General features: G+C 54.3%; 4 protein-coding genes across 4 annotated transcripts; 3 read left to right on the top strand and 1 right to left on the bottom strand.

Moving 5' to 3' along the window:
* Positions 1-2,110: 2,110 nt before the first annotated feature.
* On the top strand, positions 2,111-5,070 carry TRIVIDRAFT_182528 (uncharacterized protein; the record flags this gene model as incomplete). The annotated part of the gene is made up of 1 exon (XM_014097271.1): positions 2,111-5,070. The coding sequence occupies one exon, from the start codon at positions 2,111-2,113 to the stop codon at positions 4,913-4,915; it is 2,805 nt and encodes a 934-aa protein (XP_013952746.1).
* A 401-nt stretch (positions 5,071-5,471) lies between these two features.
* On the bottom strand, positions 5,472-6,174 carry TRIVIDRAFT_216705 (uncharacterized protein; the record flags this gene model as incomplete). The annotated part of the gene is made up of 1 exon (XM_014097270.1): positions 5,472-6,174. The coding sequence occupies one exon, from the start codon at positions 6,168-6,170 to the stop codon at positions 5,529-5,531; it is 642 nt and encodes a 213-aa protein (XP_013952745.1).
* Positions 6,175-7,307: 1,133 nt separating this feature from the next.
* Positions 7,308-11,448, top strand: TRIVIDRAFT_50971 (uncharacterized protein; the record flags this gene model as incomplete). The annotated part of the gene is made up of 5 exons (XM_014097269.1): positions 7,308-7,360; positions 7,587-7,906; positions 7,997-9,775; positions 9,821-10,000; positions 10,196-11,448. 5 exons carry the CDS (start codon positions 7,308-7,310, stop codon positions 11,446-11,448), a joined length of 3,585 nt encoding a protein of 1,194 aa, XP_013952744.1.
* Positions 11,449-12,083: 635 nt separating this feature from the next.
* TRIVIDRAFT_59395 (uncharacterized protein) lies at positions 12,084-13,190 on the top strand (the record flags this gene model as incomplete). The annotated part of the gene is made up of 1 exon (XM_014097268.1): positions 12,084-13,190. One exon carries the CDS (start codon positions 12,084-12,086, stop codon positions 13,188-13,190), a length of 1,107 nt encoding a protein of 368 aa, XP_013952743.1.
* Positions 13,191-16,636: the final 3,446 nt, after the last annotated feature.

The following is a 16,636-nucleotide window of genomic DNA, read 5'->3' as shown; positions in this document are numbered from 1 at the left end:
AACATTGTTGGCAACGCTACGTGCAATGCCTGTATACCGAGCCGTCGTATGAACCCCAAAGGATTTCAATCTGGTCACATGAGTACTTTTTTTTTTTTTGTGGATTTGCAGTGCTCCGTAGATATTACGTCTTCCGCGGTGCTGTCGGCATTGTGCAACGGCGGTGAAAGATGTCTTGTCGTTGTTCACCGTCTCATAACCAGCCACCTCATTTTCGCCGAGCTGAAACATGGCGACTAACGTCAACCGAGCTGGGCCATGCGCGAATTAGCAATTGAAGAGAAAAAAAGAAACGCCCCGGTAAAGAGCTGAATCAGGGGTAAAGATTAGGTGCAACGGCGAGTTGAGACGGCTATATTGTAGGGCTGAGCTGCATCTCACTAGGTAGTTCTAGGACTGCGGCCGTCCATGCGACCCGGCGACAAGGCGGCGCTGGGAAACATAGTACATCAAGTGTTGAGGCGTGCCTACCAACACATATAAAGTTGGGCTCCATCAACCATGTCAATAAAAGGTTACCAACATGCCTAACGAGCTTAAAGACATGCACATATGCCCAGGGTGAGGTCCATCAGCAGCCCGACAATCAGCCTTGCGTCTTCCAAATGGACAAGCAAAAACTAGAGCTGCATGCCACTGCCGGATTGCTGACGAATGCTGAGCGAGGATTAAGCGTGCGGAAGTTGGTTATGGAGTCAATGTAATATGTAGCATTGATTGATTGATTGATTGATTTGATTGAGCTGTGGAGAAGGCTCGGCACTTGATCCGTTGGATGGGTAAAGGCTTGGTAGGTAGATATAAGCCACAGATACCTTACCTTGGTAGAAGCCGAGATATTGATGTTTGTACAAGTGGGTAGCAACGAGAAGAGAGATGCTCAAACCAGTCGGAGCCTGTATATGCATCTGAGAGAAGGCGCTAAATTATAAAAGGCAATGGAGTGAACCAACACGATGATGCCCAGCCCTGTCCTTCTTGGGGATGCAGAATGAGCCGTAACCGTTTGCTCTTGTAAGTGGTGCATGTACTCCCAGGGTATTGGAGCCATCTTGACATACCTATAGGTACCTAGGTACCTAGGTTCCTCAATACCTCAGTACCAATAAGTACCTCTAGTACTTGGCTGCATACACTCGCATCAGCTGTAGATAAGCGTAAGGTAATAAACCGCCACAACAGCATTCCAGAAACTCGGACATTGATGGATTTCATCCGATGGAAGCCTCAGTTCCAGCAGTTCCGACATCAGGGGCTCCAGCTGCCTCCTAGTGCCCGCCGCAGCTGTTTTAGAGCACTAACGGACGGGCCAGCCCCGGTCGTCGCGGGTCCGGCACTACCTGGCCAGTACAAGGCCACCCACCGCGGCATACCAGCCAGGTCCCAGTACCCTGTCCGTACCCCCAGCCCGCTGTAGCTGCTGCATAAAGGCCCCCCCTGCCCCCCAAAACGGCGCTACGGCACTTCCACAGCGGTGGGATCCGGCGGCTGAGCCTGGCAGCGCCTGGCAGTGCCCGAATCCAGCACTGGCCATCCCCGCCGAAGCCTTCTAACATCCACCGCCATTGGATTGAAGTCATCCCGTCCAGGCTGCAACCCGGGCTGCAGCAGCGCGACGATTCGTCTGACTCTCGCCTTTCCATCCTCATTGCCACTGCAACTGCACTCGAGCCCGGCCTGCCCAACTCGCCCTGTTGTTGGCACCCGAACCCCCGGACAGCTGGAGCTCGATATGGGAGTTTGCGCGGCCGTCTGCGTCCCAGCGCCTCGCAATCCTTCAGCCGTGTCGAGCGACAAACAACGAGCGTGATAGCTTCACCTCTGCGCAAGGCTGAGCTCCAACCATGTCCAGACGAGACAGCGCCATGGGGCCCTTTTCTCCCGCCCACCAGCCTGACGAAGGCTACTCGGAGGATCCTCTGGGCCCGACTGGCCTGGCTGACCAGCTCTCTGCTCTGGCGACGCTCAAGTCCCCCCTCGAGCTGCCGCAATGGCTGGCCGCAAACGCCACGCTCCTCCCCGTCTCTCTCAAATCCAGTGAGTTTTCCTTCATCTCCGGCGCTGGTCGCGATGGGCTTTCCCCCCTGACTCTGTCGCTGCAGAACTTGCCATGACCCTCCTGGACCAGCTTCCCACCTCGGCCATCGTCGAGATCGTGGAGCGCCTGAGCCCGAGACTTTACATCGACTTCATCCGCCATCTCCCCGCCGAAATCTGCCTCAAGATCCTTAGCTATCTCGACCCCGTATCCCTTGTTAGTGTGCTGCAGACTTGTCGGGCGTGGTATGACCTGGCCGTGGATCGGAAGCTGTGGGAGCGCCTATACTACCTTGAAGGCTGGAAGGCTGTGCAGACCGAGATCGATGCGTGGGAGGTCAGGGTCAACACGGGCGTCAGCAACTCGATAGGGCACCTGCATAGGATGCAGACGTCGGATCACCACCCAAACAAGATCCGGGCCATCCTCAACAACGACGACGATGACGAAGACTTGGAGATGACGGACCAGGACAGGCTGCCTAGCATCGTCGACAGCGGCGCTGGGCCCAGCATTTTTGGATCTGCCGGCGCGCTGCAGGCTTCGAGGCAGACGCTGCCCTCTTTGGGCGACATGCACCTGGATAGCTTCTCGTCCGCCAAGGGTAAGGCCGTGGACCGGGGCCTTGGGTCGTCGTCGTCGGAAAGCAGAGCTAAGCGCAAAGAGCCCAGCGGCACCCCCGAGATGGTGCTGCCATCCATCGAGGCGGGCGACACCACGGCGTCCATGATCAAGTCGACCCTGTGGACTTGGGACATTAACAGCTCGCGATATCGCATCAACTGGAAGTACCTGTATAACATGAGGCGCCGCCTTGAATCGAACTGGGAACTGGGCAAGTTCAAGACGTTTGTGCTGCCGCACCCCAGCTACCCCGAAGAAGGCCACCAGGAATGTGTCTACACCTTGCAGTTCGACGCAAACTACCTCGTCAGCGGCAGCCGAGACCGCACGATGAGAGTCTGGAATATGCATACGCGCCGGCTGGTCCGCCCGCCTCTGACTGGCCACACCGGCTCCGTTCTATGTCTGCAGTTTGACGCAGACCCGGCTGAGGACATCTTGGTCTCTGGCAGCAGCGATTCTAATGTCTTCATCTGGAAGTTTTCCACGGGAGAGCTGGTGCAGAGAATCACGCACGCCCACCGTGAGTCTGTCCTTAACGTCAGGTTTGACAAGCGTGTCCTCGTCACCTCTTCCAAGGACAAAACCATCAAGATTTTCAACCGCCGACCGTTGCGGTACGGCGACTTGGGCTATGGAGCCGTAGATACGGCCTTCAACCCCATCGGCATGAGCGTTAAGCCTTACGGCTACGAACCGGATCTTTCTCAGGAGCTGCCTGTCAAGCCCCCGTATACTGTAATTGGCAGATTGGAGGGACACGGCGCTGCTGTCAACGCCATCCAGGTCCGGGGAAGCACCATCGTTTCCGTCTCTGGCGATCGTCACATAAAGGTATGGAACTGGCCGGACCAGGTCTGCACACAAACCATCCCAGCACACGAAAAGGGCATTGCCTGCGTCGAGTTTGATGAGCGCCGAATTGTGAGTGGTAGTAGCGACTACGAAGTTTGCATTTTCGACGCACCAACCGGCCTCAAAGTGGCCTCTCTCAGAGGACACGCCCATCTCGTCCGGACAGTGCAAGCGGGCTTTGGCGATTTGCCATACAGTAAGGAGGAGGACTTGGCAGAGGCCAAGAGGGTCGACGCCGAGTACTTTAAGGCCGTAGAGGCTGGAGAGATTGACCACGAAGGCGACCGGAGAATCCGTCGCGCCAGGAGAGTGAACGCAGGAAGCTCTCGGCCGGCCGACCTCCAGGCGACCGGTGCCAAAGTCCCGCCGGGCGGAGGCGGTGGACGCAAATATGGGCGCATCGTCTCCGGTTCGTATGACCAGAGCATCATCATCTGGCGGCGCGACAAGGAGGGCGTGTGGAAGCCTGCGCATCACCTCCGACAGGAAGAAGCCGCCGAGGCCGCACACAGGCAAACTGCCCTGACCAACGCCCATCGACAGGGCACCCAGCTTGCCTCGGCGGCCATTGCCGTGTCGCCGGTACATCCCGGGGCGCCGCAGGGCATGCAGTCGTCGCCCATCCGAGACCCGAGCAGCGAGAACAGCCAGATGGCACGCATCTACATGGCCATGATTGACCAGATTGTCCCCGTCGGAGCTGCGGCGCTGAGGCAGGCACTGGCAAACCATCCATCCATGCTCATCTACCACGGCTACCTCCAGGCTGCGATTGAGCGGGAGCCCTCGCCCTTTGTCCGATCACATCTTAGGCAGGTGGTGGCGGATGGCTTGATTGCGATACAAAACAACCAGTCGGCCAGACAGCGCCTCATTGCTCGCGGCAACTCCCATATCCTAGCCCCTGTCACTGCAGAGGCGAGAACCCCAAACCTTGTCCCCGGATATACTCCCGGCGCAATGGCAGGGTCCTCTTCCGCCGCAGCGGTCGATATCAACGGCGGCAGCAGCAGCAACGACCATCGACAGCCAGCATATTCCCCGGCACCAGCATCACAGGCGCAGCCATCCACCCCTCTCCACGCACCGGTGCCTCAGCCTTCTCAACTTTCTATCCCTCCCGGCCAGGGACCTCCTCCTCAGCTTCCTCCCATTGTCCAACCAGAACCTACCGTTGCCCAGCTGGGAACGGTCGAAATGGCAGACGCCGCACAAGCTGCGGAGCAACACCCGCGCATTGTAGCGGCTGAGAACCCCCCAGCGCGCGTTTTCAAGCTCCAGTTTGATGCCCGCAAGATTATCTGCTGCAGCCAGGCGCCAGTCATTGTGGGATGGGACTTTTGCAACGGTGATCCGGAACTGGAGGAAGTTGCTCGCTTCTTCGCGGCGATTGATTAACGGCACATTTAAGCTCAGGGTGATTTGCCACCAGAACAAATACAGAGCTTATACGCAAAGTTTCATGCCCAACGGCGACTTGTTGTCGGGAGGAGTTTAGGGGGGAAACAACATAGGTTTGGCATATCCATCATAGGCTTTTTTTTATTAAACGGAAAAAAAGAAAAAGAGAAAAAAAAAAAAGAGCGTTGGGACTACTGTACCCTGCATTCCCGGCGTTTCAACAGTTCGCCCGGCGTTTGTATCATGTTGTAATTACTCAAATGTGTGGACACTTTATCGGACAGGGTTTGGGTGGGTTGGTAATTAGGTAGGCAGTAGATGGCATTAGATAATTTGTTGTTCTGCTAGGGCTGAAAATACGAATAGCATGATGAAACTCGAGATGAATTTGGCTCTTTCTTTATTCACTATGTACATACATAATGTTGGATGTGAAAACAAGGGAAACTGGGATGGTCTGTCATGTAATTGGGCTGAACGGTCTTGCGCTGGTCGATGCTTTTCTTCGAGATGGACAAATAAGAGCCACGCCACGCCACGCCACGCCGTAAAACAAGACAACAAACTGATATCAAATGCTAAATGAAACTAAATTGACCAAGAAACGATGCTAACCCGCAGCCTGCTTCACCTTTTCTTCGGTCTGGGGCGGCTCGTCGATAAACTCGGGCACGACCTCGTCCTGCAAGAAACCCGGGACCGCACCGCTGCCGTATTCCTGCTCCAGCTCGGCCTCCATGCCCAGCGCCTCGAGCTCAGCATCCAGCTCGGACTCGTCGACCTCGTCGGGGATGTCGTAGCCGCGGGCCAGGCTCTCCTGGATCTCGTTGCCGACGTCGAGCAGGTCGGCCATCTCGTCCTGCAGGCGCTCGATCTTGTCGATGTCGATCTTGCCGTACTGCTTGCGCAGCTCCTTGTTGGTGGTCTTCATGGCGTCGACCTGGGTCATGACGTTCTTGAGGTTGTCCTGCATGCTCTGGGCCTGCTCCATGTTCCAGACCTGGCTCTCGAGCTTGTCCTTTTCGGCCTCGTAGGCCTTGCGGCGCTGGAGCACCTTGAGGGCCTTTTGCTTGATGGCCTGCTTGCCGGGGCCGTCGCGCATCTTGGAGAGCTTCTCCTGGTAGGCGGAGAGCTCGCCGTTGAGGGCCTTGAGCTTGGTGTCGATGGAGGCGATGCGGGTGTCGATGTTTGTGATGGCGCCCCCGAGGGTTGGCTTGGGGCCGGTGGGCTTGGAGCCGAAGAGGCGGTTCATGATGGGCCGACGATTTCTTTTTTCTCTTGCTTTTTTCTCTTTTCTCTTTTTCTCTTCGTTTGGCTATCGGCGGTGGGAGTTACGGCGCACTGATGGTAGGGACAGATGAGGTTATTCGCGGCGATGGGGGCAGAGATGGCGAGGCTGAAAAGATGCTGCCTGCAGTGACGAGGACTGGATGACGTTGGACAGTGACGAGGCTTCAGGGAGTTCTCCAGGCTGCGGGTAGAGTGCTTAGAGGGCTTAGAGGGGCAACCAGAGAGGGAGACCCCACTGGCGCATTCTGCAAGGCTGAGCTGATGAGTCAGCAGACGACTTAGAGAGATTGAGTTTGCCTGTATGGGGGAATGATTGGAGATGGAACTCTCAGGAAGAATAGAAGGGAAAGGGATTTATTTTACAGTATTACAGTGAAGACTCAGATTTAGGCTGGTTGTGGACTTTGTTTGAGCTGGACGCAAATCATTGCAGAAGAGAGCCGTGTTTCACTGCGTCGCATCGCCAAAGTGCACGTGTCTCATTCACCGATGCAGGCCACTCCTTGCAGATTCGGAGCAGTTTGGCGGGATCTACGGCTAGTCGGTTGAAGCATCCGTAAATAGCATCAACTACTACAAGTATATAGTAGGTGGCAACTACTGTACTCCGTCCTCTTGTAAAATGCAACATTACCAGGGCAATACCATTGAATGCTCAATATGGATTTTTATTGTGCATCTTCATGTTTGGCGCCATCATTGTTTGGTGCTTTCAAAACAGCAATTGTGCTTTGCTTCTTCACAAACCGTAAGCCCATTAACGCGTCACGAGCCCATTAATTGATGCCCCTCTGCAGCTTTCATTACCCCATTGGGCCTAGTCCCACCACTCACATCCCTATTCTGGCCCAAAGTAAACAAAGAACGGCTTTAATTTCTCGAATTTCGGCTCGCCGCTCAGACCGCGCCTCACGCACGCACTTCAGGACACGCGACTTTTTTATGATTCACAGCTGCTAGACGCGTCCGCGTGGGGGTAGCAATTCACTTTTGATTTCTGCAGCGGCTGCCAGTTAAAGCCACCGACCAATTTCCACATTCGAGCATTCCGACGCCTCAACCACAACATCTCGAATCGTGGAACCAGCAGTTTTGCGTCATGGACGACATGACCACCCCCCGTTGGGGAAGCGAGTACAATCCCGTCACCAAGTAAGACTTGCTCTGCGGGCGATGCTGGACCGCTGCTGGAATCTGGTCGTGGGCTAATGGCGCGTGGCAGCAATCCTCTCCCAGCGTCGTTTGTGACGTTCTTCCCGGCGGCCCATGAGGCCGAAACAGAGATGTGCGTATCAGACCGAGCGACGTCGACGACGACCTCCCCCTCGTTGGAATATCCTTGCTGGAGACAGGTACTGACGTGGTTTCTGGTGGACAGCTCGTGGGCGGACAAGTTGGTCGCACAAAGACCAGCGACCCTTCTGCGTGCGTGGTGCCGCATCCCAGTCGCGGCTGGCCCTTCGACTCTTCGCAAGGGCATGACCATCATGAAGCGGGTGGGCCGATCGGCCAAATCTCGTGCGGTGAGGCCGCAGACGGTGGCGGCCAGCCAGGTCGCAGAAGAGACTGAGGAGACTCAGCAGGCGAGCCGTCGCCGTCTCGGCTCGTTTGTACCAGCGGCCGAAGACGCAGTGTTGGAGCTGGGGGGAGAGCCTCTGTCTAGAGCAGAGATAGCAAGCGCAATCATGCGCGCCAAGGGTATGTTTCTTGTCTCTTTATCCTACGACCTTACCGTCAAAGCATTGCTTGAGCGGGACTTTGCTGACTGCTTTTGCTTTTGTTTTATAGTGGACGTAGCAAACTGCTACCTCCACGAAGAATATACCGACGTATCAGACCAGAGGAAGCTGGCCAAGCAGAGCCAGTACACCAAGAAGACTGTCCCCATGAAGCGCCGCTTCAACGACCACTCCTCCATCGATTTTGAATACGCGAGCGGCGGCAATGGGGCCGCCATTTACAGAGAGCTCGACCCCATCATTTCCAGAGCTATGCAGGCCGGCGTCACGGAAATCGACGTCAACATGGCATCCATCACAGAGGCTGGAGCCCACCTACGATCTACACGTCGCAACCCACGAGTTTCTCTCGCTGCCAGCGGCATGCCAGAGCTATCAGACATCGCAGACGACAGCGAGCCGTCAAGCGTTCTGACCTTGGAGCCTAATGAGTCCATGTCAGATGCCAAGTCTCCGACGAAGCGAGATTCCACCCAATCTCCAAGCCCTACCAAGAGCAACAAGAGCTTCCGCAAGAGACTCAGCGATACAATTGTCAGACTGTTGCCAGGCTCCTCACCTCGTGCTGAGCCTTCTCCCACCAAGCCTTCTTCTCCTCCGACGCCTAGCAAGGAGTTTGTAAGCCCTAGCAAACGAACGCCATCCATTAGCATGCCCAAGAGCCCCAGTGCATCCAAGTCACCTTTGCTGTCGGCAAATTCTACTCCTGGCCTCATTCGATGGTCCAACAAGTCTTCCACAGAGTCACCTTTTGCTCGATGGCGCCCAAAGCGCAAGTCGGAACCTGCTCGTCTCTCGACAACACCATCACCTCCTCGCAACGACTCCTCGACCTTGGATTTTACAATGGATCAGAGCTTCATTGTGCCCGAATCACCTGTCTACCACTCTCGCCCCAAGGCTCCTACCCCCTCCAAATGGAGTGGCCTTCTGCCTTCAACCCCTAGTCAAAAGCCATCCCCTACAGCTGCCACGCCTGTCAATGACGGGGCGTCTTTGGATTTGGTCAAATCCCTGCCTGAGTGGATGCAGCACAACCTGTCACCTACAACTCTCGAAAAATGCGATCCTAGCAAAATCCATTTCAGACCCGCCTCTCCATCATTTACCAATTCAGTTTCGTGGGTCAATAGCCCAACAGACGTTATTGAGAACGAGCGCACAAAGATTGTCAGGCGACGCAAAAGTGAGCCGCTGTCCAGAAACATGCTCAAATCCCAGACTTTACGGCGCATCTCACTTTCACCTCACAAGCTCATCAGATCTGGTGATATGAGTGGGGCCATGCCCACCATTGATGAACCAGCCCCCAACCATGAAGATGCCATCTCTCAACTTCCCCAGCACACTCAGGCTTCTGAACTCTTCAACTCTTCTGCGACTCAACCAAACACTCCCAACAACGCTGTTACCGAACAAACCGCAGGTATGGAGACTGATTTCAGCCAACTCTCCTGGAATTACAAGGCGGATATAGAAGATATCCTGCGACAGAAGCGGAACGCTCCTCCTCCTGTTCGCCATCCAGATGATGTTTTCGACGATCCCGATGACAGATACCGCCTCCCATCTCCTCCCCCGCATAACCCAGTCAAGCGTTTGGCCCGGATGGCAGAGACCGGATGCTTTGATAAGGCCAGTGTCATGGTTGGCAGGAAGGAAGGAAGACTCCTTGTTCAGTTTAAGTTACCGATCAAGTACAAACATCTGTTTCCCAAAAACCAAGAGATAGAGGAACCCAGCCAGTCGACTGCTTCACCTTCAGAGCCACAGTCTCCCATACTCCAGTTCTTCCGCGAATTCCCAGAGGATACGCCTGAGCCTCCCAGTCCTCAACCTCGCAAGAGATCTGAATGGAGCGAATCGGAGGAAGAATATCAGCCCGCTGACAAGACTCTTGTTGTTTCCGACTTTGGCGGCTCTCCTGCAAAGCAATCTTCGCTGCCTGCTGAGAATGAAGCATCTCATCTCGTGGACGAGACTCTTGTCGTTTCCGATTTCGGCTCTCCTGCGAAGCACTCACTGTCTGCCGGGCATGAAGAAGCTTATAACAGTGATGAGACTCTTATCGTTTCCGATTTTGCCAGCTCGCCTGTCAAACGCAACCAGTCTTCTCGTCAAAGTATGGCCAGCGGCTCATCCGCCTCAGCACCGCAGAAATCTCCCTACACACCCCTCGATCAGTTCATCATTCCTGACTACTTGGAAACATCTGAGAGAAAGGCATACAAGCCTGCCGTGAACCGAGCGCCTTACGTGAGCCCAGAGCCTCTCGTGAACGTGGAGCCTCCCATGAACTCAGACAGCAGCTCGCCTCTCTCTGACCTTGAGAACACGCCGCCTCTGAACCCATCATCTGAATTGAGCATCGCCATCATGGCTACACAAAACCAAGCAGAGCAGTCTACCTCTACGCATGGCGAACCATCACCCGCCGATTCGACAACTGACATCGCTCCTGCCTCTACCTCGCCCATCTCATTTACGCCCGTGAACCAAGCCAGCGCTCAAAAGAAGTCAGCACCCAACTCAACCCGCAGCCCAGAACTCGGAAAGCAATACCCAATCAGCCACGACGATACCCCTGAGCGTGATTTTCTGCGTGATTTTATCAGACGTTCGAAGCCACGACGTCACTCTACCACCGAAACCGGCTCCCCTATTGCACCTCCTCCGCGTCAACCTCTTGGAGCTAGAAGCCCTAACATGGAGACTCAGCCAAAGGAGAAGCGCAAGTTCGAGAGCAGCGAAGGAGAAGAAAACGAGAACGAGAACGAGAACGAAACCAAGCCGGAGCCTGCTGCCAAGCGAGTTCGCCGCATGCCTCGAGCCACTCCGTCAAAGTCGAAGCCTGTTGCTACCAATTACCACTCGGATGAAGAGCCCCTCGCCAACGATGCGACAGCGACATCAGCCAAGAGCAGTGATGGTGCCGATGAACTTGCAAACACCAAAGAGCAAAAGGAGGCTTCAGTTGCTGCTGTATCCCGTCGATCATCGCGTTTGAAGGCCAAGCCAAGTGCCATTCCCAAGCCATCGATTCCTGCACCTACCAAAATCGGCCGTGGACGCCCACCCACCAACTCAACCCTGGGTTCCGTGCGCAACGAGCAGCAGGACTTGGTCCACCAAACCCGTGCCAACACTCGCCGTAACAAGGGGAATGCGGAGTATCCTGCCCAGGTATTGGCCAGACAGTCTTCGGATGAAGAGGGAGACGGAAGCCAACAGGACGAAGCTGAAGCCAAGGCGCGACGCGGCAAGAGCGTCGTTTGGAAGGAACCATTGGCCTCGTATCAGGAGGAAGAGAAGCCAAAGAGGGGGCGGCCGGCGGCAAAGGCCAAGCCGGTTGGCAACCGGGTTTCCAAGCCCGCGGCCAAACCCTCGGCGGCGGCACAGAAGCAGCGGTCCACCAGGATCGCGGCCGGTCTAGGAATGGTAGAGAACGGGACTCCTGCCCCCAAGCGCGCGACCCGCGCGTCTACACGGACTCGGAAGTGATGGTCGAGCCGTATAGTTCCCGGTGGTTGAGCCGCAAGGTTCCCACCGGTTGAGCTATACGGTTCCCATCACTTCCGACGAAGTGTGGGGGGGCAGGAGGGAATATAAAATAAAATTAAAAAATAAAAAAAAAAGTTTCATAGCATTGCGAGGCGTTGGAGGAAAAGATACCAGGACGCATTGTTTGCTTTTGGGGGGAGGGGGAGTGGGCTGGCCAAAGCGGCCATTTGTGTTTGTTGTTTTTCGTCTTTTTTTTTTCGTTGTTTGTAAGGACATGGCACGGATCAAAGCAGCAGGAAATTGGCTGCGGGTTTACGGGTTGGCACTTTGAATTGAACGATACTATTTGTTCCAAAATTTGTTTTGCGCGATGCAATGTGACACGACATTTGAGTACATGACATGTGACTGTAGGTTTGGAGATGTGCTGGCGGAGGTGTCGTTTGATTGGTCGTGCTGCGTGGATTTGATGGTAGTCGATGTAACCCTGGCTTCTTGATCGTTGGGAGTTGGTGAAGGCTGGTTTCTGGCTAGATTCTAGTTGCGTACTGACCTTTACGTGAAGCAATTTTGAACAAGGCTTGGGATGCACTTCAACACAAGACATAGAAGGCAGACGAAGAGAATCGCTCATTATGGCTACAGAAACAAGCATTTCAACGACACAGCTCCGACTCGCATCGCCGAACGGTATCGTCACACGAACGATCCTCTGCACTCCCCTCCGGGACGCCCTGCCGTCTGAAATCCCCGTCATCGACATCTCGCCGATATTCAGCTCGTCGCTCGATGAACGACAGGCCGTGGCGCAGCAGGTGCGTGCGGCAGCGCAGAACATGGGCTTCTTCTACATCAAAAACCACGGCATCCCTGCGGACGTGACGCAGGATGTCTACGAGGCTGGTCTAGAGTTTTTTAGACAGCCCTTGCAGACGAAGATGAGGGCGGATTCGAGCGGGACAAAGTGGGACAAGGGATATCAGGGACCGAATACGCAGCGGCTGAATCCGTCTGAAAGCATTGACCTGCGGGAGTCGTTTTCGTGCCAATACGATCCGCGATACGACGACACGGTTGGGGAGGACAAGATGGGAGATATCCCTGAAGAGGCGAGGCAGTATCTGGGCTGTGAAGATGACTATCCGTGGGAACAGACGCGAAATCTGCCGCGGCTGAAGGAGAGCATGACGAGGCATATGGGGGAGTGCTTGAGACTGGCGAGGGCGCTGACGAGATGTTTTGCGTTGTCGCTGGGGTTGGAGGAGGGGTGTTTTGATGAGAAGGTGAGGTATCCGGGAGCGTCGTACGTGATTAACTATTATCCCCCGATCGAGCATTCCACGGATGCGGACGCAGGGAAGAGCGAGGAGGGGGAGGATAAGAAGGTATCGATTGGTTCGCACACGGACTTTCAGCTGTTTACGATTCTATGGCAGGATTCACATGGCGGGCTCGAGGTTCTCAACAAGGAGGGCCAATGGCTGCGCGCAAAGCCGATAGAGGGCACGCTGGTTGTGAATCTGGGGGACTGCATGCAGCGGATTACGAATGACGAGTACGCGAGCACGGTGCACCGGGCGAGGAACTACAGCGGCAAGGAAAGGGTGAGCATTCCCATCTTTTGGGGGTTCGGGATGCACGAGACGTGTAGTGTTGTTGTTGGTGGGGAGAAGAAGTATGAGGATGTCAAGTGTGCGGATTGGATTATGATGAGGATTCGGGGGATGAAGCAGCTGGAGTGATGTGGAATTGGGGATTCTGGTCTATGAGGAATGAAATGCGTTTGAAAGTTCTCTTTGTAACTACAGTGAGGCATACTGGCGATGGGATGTATCTGGGGGGATGGAAGACTACCTATGCTGGTAGGTGGTGATGGATGACGATGTGAAGGCATCATGAGGGCAATATTTGAGCATGAGGCGAAATTGCCATGAGACCGATCGGGCATCACGTTGGCCCTGCAAAAGCGAGAGAAATATCATGCCGATGGATTTCAGCATCTTGGCCGGGAGATCGCCTTCAAGGGGGTCAGTATTGCGTCATGAGCGAAACGGTTGTCGGGGAGCTGCCGGCCGATATGCGGCGGTTCGAAGGGGCTCTAGATAGAATGGCGATGTATTGCCGCGAATAAGGATGGACGAGGAGGACACAGAGTCGGTAAATTGGTTAGAAGGGCTGATTCATTAGCAAGGGGGCGATGGGAGATGGTTTAAAGCGAAAAGAAGAAGGGAATTGGGTTGAAGAGCGATGACGCAGTGACGTCAGCCTGTGCGGAAACGGGAGCCGAGCTACAGGGACAAGCGACGTGTAGAATCGTCATCGGTTTTATTTTAGGGGAGGGGAGAATTCGATTTTTGGTTAATGGGTATTGCGGGTTTTCTAAATTTGTTGAAGAGGGAAAAAAACAGGATGTGAAGTGCGGACGCCAGGGGCGTGTGGTTGATTGTTTGTTGGATTGTTCGGAATCGCTGGTGAAGAGTGATGATGTCATTGTTGAGATGCTGGTTTGTCTTTTAATTAATGAATGGCGCATGGATTTGATTTGCCCTTGCTTGGTTGAGCTGAGTTTAGCAGAGCAGGGCAGATGATTGGGGCTTTTGATTCTGCTACCGTTTTAAACTGCCTGGAATGGGGTCAGTTGCCTAAATGGCCTTTAAATGTAGGTGTTTTATTATCCCATTCAACTGTGGTTGTTGTGTTGTGTTTTACGGTTGAAGCATCCAAGTGTGGGAATCCCTGAGGCATGTGAGAATGGACCAAATCCCATGATCACCGTCTCGGATCTGGCCCAGCATATGCCAAATCTGCCGGGCGAGCGTCTTTCGATTAGATTGCATCTCGCATCCAGGTTGGGGGGCGCGTGGACGTGGGCTGCTGCGTTGCTCCTTTGGGCGCATGATCTGGACTGTGCGAAGACGAAAAAAAAATGTCAAAAGGGTGAGGCGGGCATTTTATGTAGCCTGAGCAGATTGAGACATTACATGGGCCATGCAGGTTGGGGTTGTACAGTGGCAGATTTGCTGTCGGGTTTTGATCTCCGAGGCACAGCAGAGCCGGGAATAAACGCTTTGTCACAGGGCTGGAGGTTGCATCTGACCTCGGGGTTTCGAGACGAACGTTTGATGTCGTCGAGCTTGGGGGTTACGTGAGAGCAGGCTGTGTTGTCTCTGCTTACATGAACTATACTTCAAGTTGCTTTATGGCATTGGCTATGTGGATATACAAGGGTGAGGACATGTGAGTCGTCAGCCAAGGCATCGACGGGATACCATTCCTGGCAATGCTCGTCTCTAGGCACCAGGATACATGATACATGATACATGGCATCGAGCAAGAGCAGGATTTGAGAGCTTCACAAGCTCTCGTACGAGTAAGTGCTTCGAAACGGGTTCACATGCGGGGAACCCCGCCTCACCTATGGAGCTCCTATGGAGCATCTACGGAGCACCTCGTGGAGCAAACGAGATAAAAGAGAGCCCAAGCAATACTATGTACAGTATTGGGCCGCGCACGAGTCAAGAAAGTGGTGGTTTTGGTACGAGTATTTGGCGATGAGGATTCGCCTCGGATGAAGTCCTGGCTGTGGGCGGCTAAGAGGGCGGACAGCCGCCGTATTGCGCCGAGAGAGGACCCGATACCGACTCGAACGGCGAATTATATGGGTGGGATTATTATCCCTAGGCTAATGAATCGCCGAGCATCAACTCAAATACATCAGTTCGAGAGAGACAGTGTCAATATCCATCTAATATACGCGCCGCCTTTATGAGGGATAATTTGGGGGAAACGGGCTGATTCAAGGGAGCGAGTTCCGTCATTCATGTCTTGTGTCGGTCGCATCCATCCCCCCAGATTGGCGGTGTCGCTATCAATTAAATTGTCGCTGTTCGCATCTGCCGATTGCTCCTCGTGCGCGGCCATCGCCACCGAGGGATCCATGAGATTGGGTCAGGATGCTGACATGTGCAACATGTGCGCAGAGCAGAAAAGAAGTGGTGGGTGTGTAAGTGATGGCAAGGCTTGTTGCATACATGTACTGTAGCGGCATAAAGGAGCAAATACCTTCTGCCTTAGTGGTAGATGCCATTACTACTGCGAGCAGCAGCCAAGTAGGGCTGAGTATATCGAGACAGAGGCATGTGAGTCAGAATCAAACTTGGAGCTCCGAGATGCTAGCTTGCTTGTTAGCTCCCCCCAGCTTCGTGATGTCCCGAGATGCTCCGTCGAGAGTATGGGGTAGAAAAGCAACCTCTGCGGTTACATTTTCGCCGGACTATTCTTCTGTGCCCCGTTTTGCTCCGCTTCAACACGTCCATCCGTCTCCGGTCCTTGTTCTTGACTCTTGTTGTTGATGCCCACCCCTCAAGACCTCGATTCAACAGGTGGCACGCGAGGCGTCAGGCAGATGATGCGAGTTGGTCTCGCATCGGTGAACGAGTCTTTCAATCAGATGAATACAGCTGGCCGGGGGTCGTTTAGGCAAAAGCCGGCGCTCGACGGGCTTTTATTGATTGGTGCCTTTCTGGCCTGGTGAGTCTTTGCCTGGGCGCCTATCACATCTCGACATGTACGTGTAAACTGTAATATTCCAATCATATTGGATCGCGGGGTATACCGGGACTAATTGGCAGAGCTTGAACCCTGGAAAAAAAAAAAAAAAAAAAAAAGCACTGCCTGCTGCAAGTCGATCGGCCGTGCATGCAGCGAGAGTCTGTGACTGGGCGCTCCGAACAAGTGGTGTGTGGGCAACGCAGCGCGGCGATTGGGCTGTTGAGAGGGAAGGGCATATTGCTGGGGCGTGAGGCATAAGCCCTTGCTTTGCCCAGCTTTTGATTTTGATTTGAGAGAGACAAATAACGGAGCACGGCTTACGACGAGATTGGGAGCTTTGGATCCAGGCAACAAAAGGGCAGTGCAGTGCAGGCATCGTCAGTCGCAGCGCGGGTCATTGGCCTCTTTTCGCCCTTGCTTGACTGCCTGATCTGATGCCGACGGAGTGCGTACTGTATAGTATCCAAAGGCCCAAAAAGACGACCTGCCAAAGAGGGAAACAGGACACACATAGATTTGCAGCTAGGAACAGGACAAGCATATACTGTAGTAAGATGGTGACTCCGGCCCTTGCTCGGAATCAACCGCCGGGGCTTGTGTAAAGATGGGTTTTCATCACACCCTGGGAAAAATGCAA

The sequence above is a fragment of the Trichoderma virens genome, assembly GCF_000170995.1.
Source record: "Trichoderma virens Gv29-8 chromosome Unknown TRIVIscaffold_86, whole genome shotgun sequence".
Lineage (NCBI taxonomy): Eukaryota > Fungi > Ascomycota > Sordariomycetes > Hypocreales > Hypocreaceae > Trichoderma > Trichoderma virens.
The sequence above is the reverse complement of the archived record's forward strand: the minus strand, read 5'-3'. Positions and strand labels throughout refer to the sequence as shown.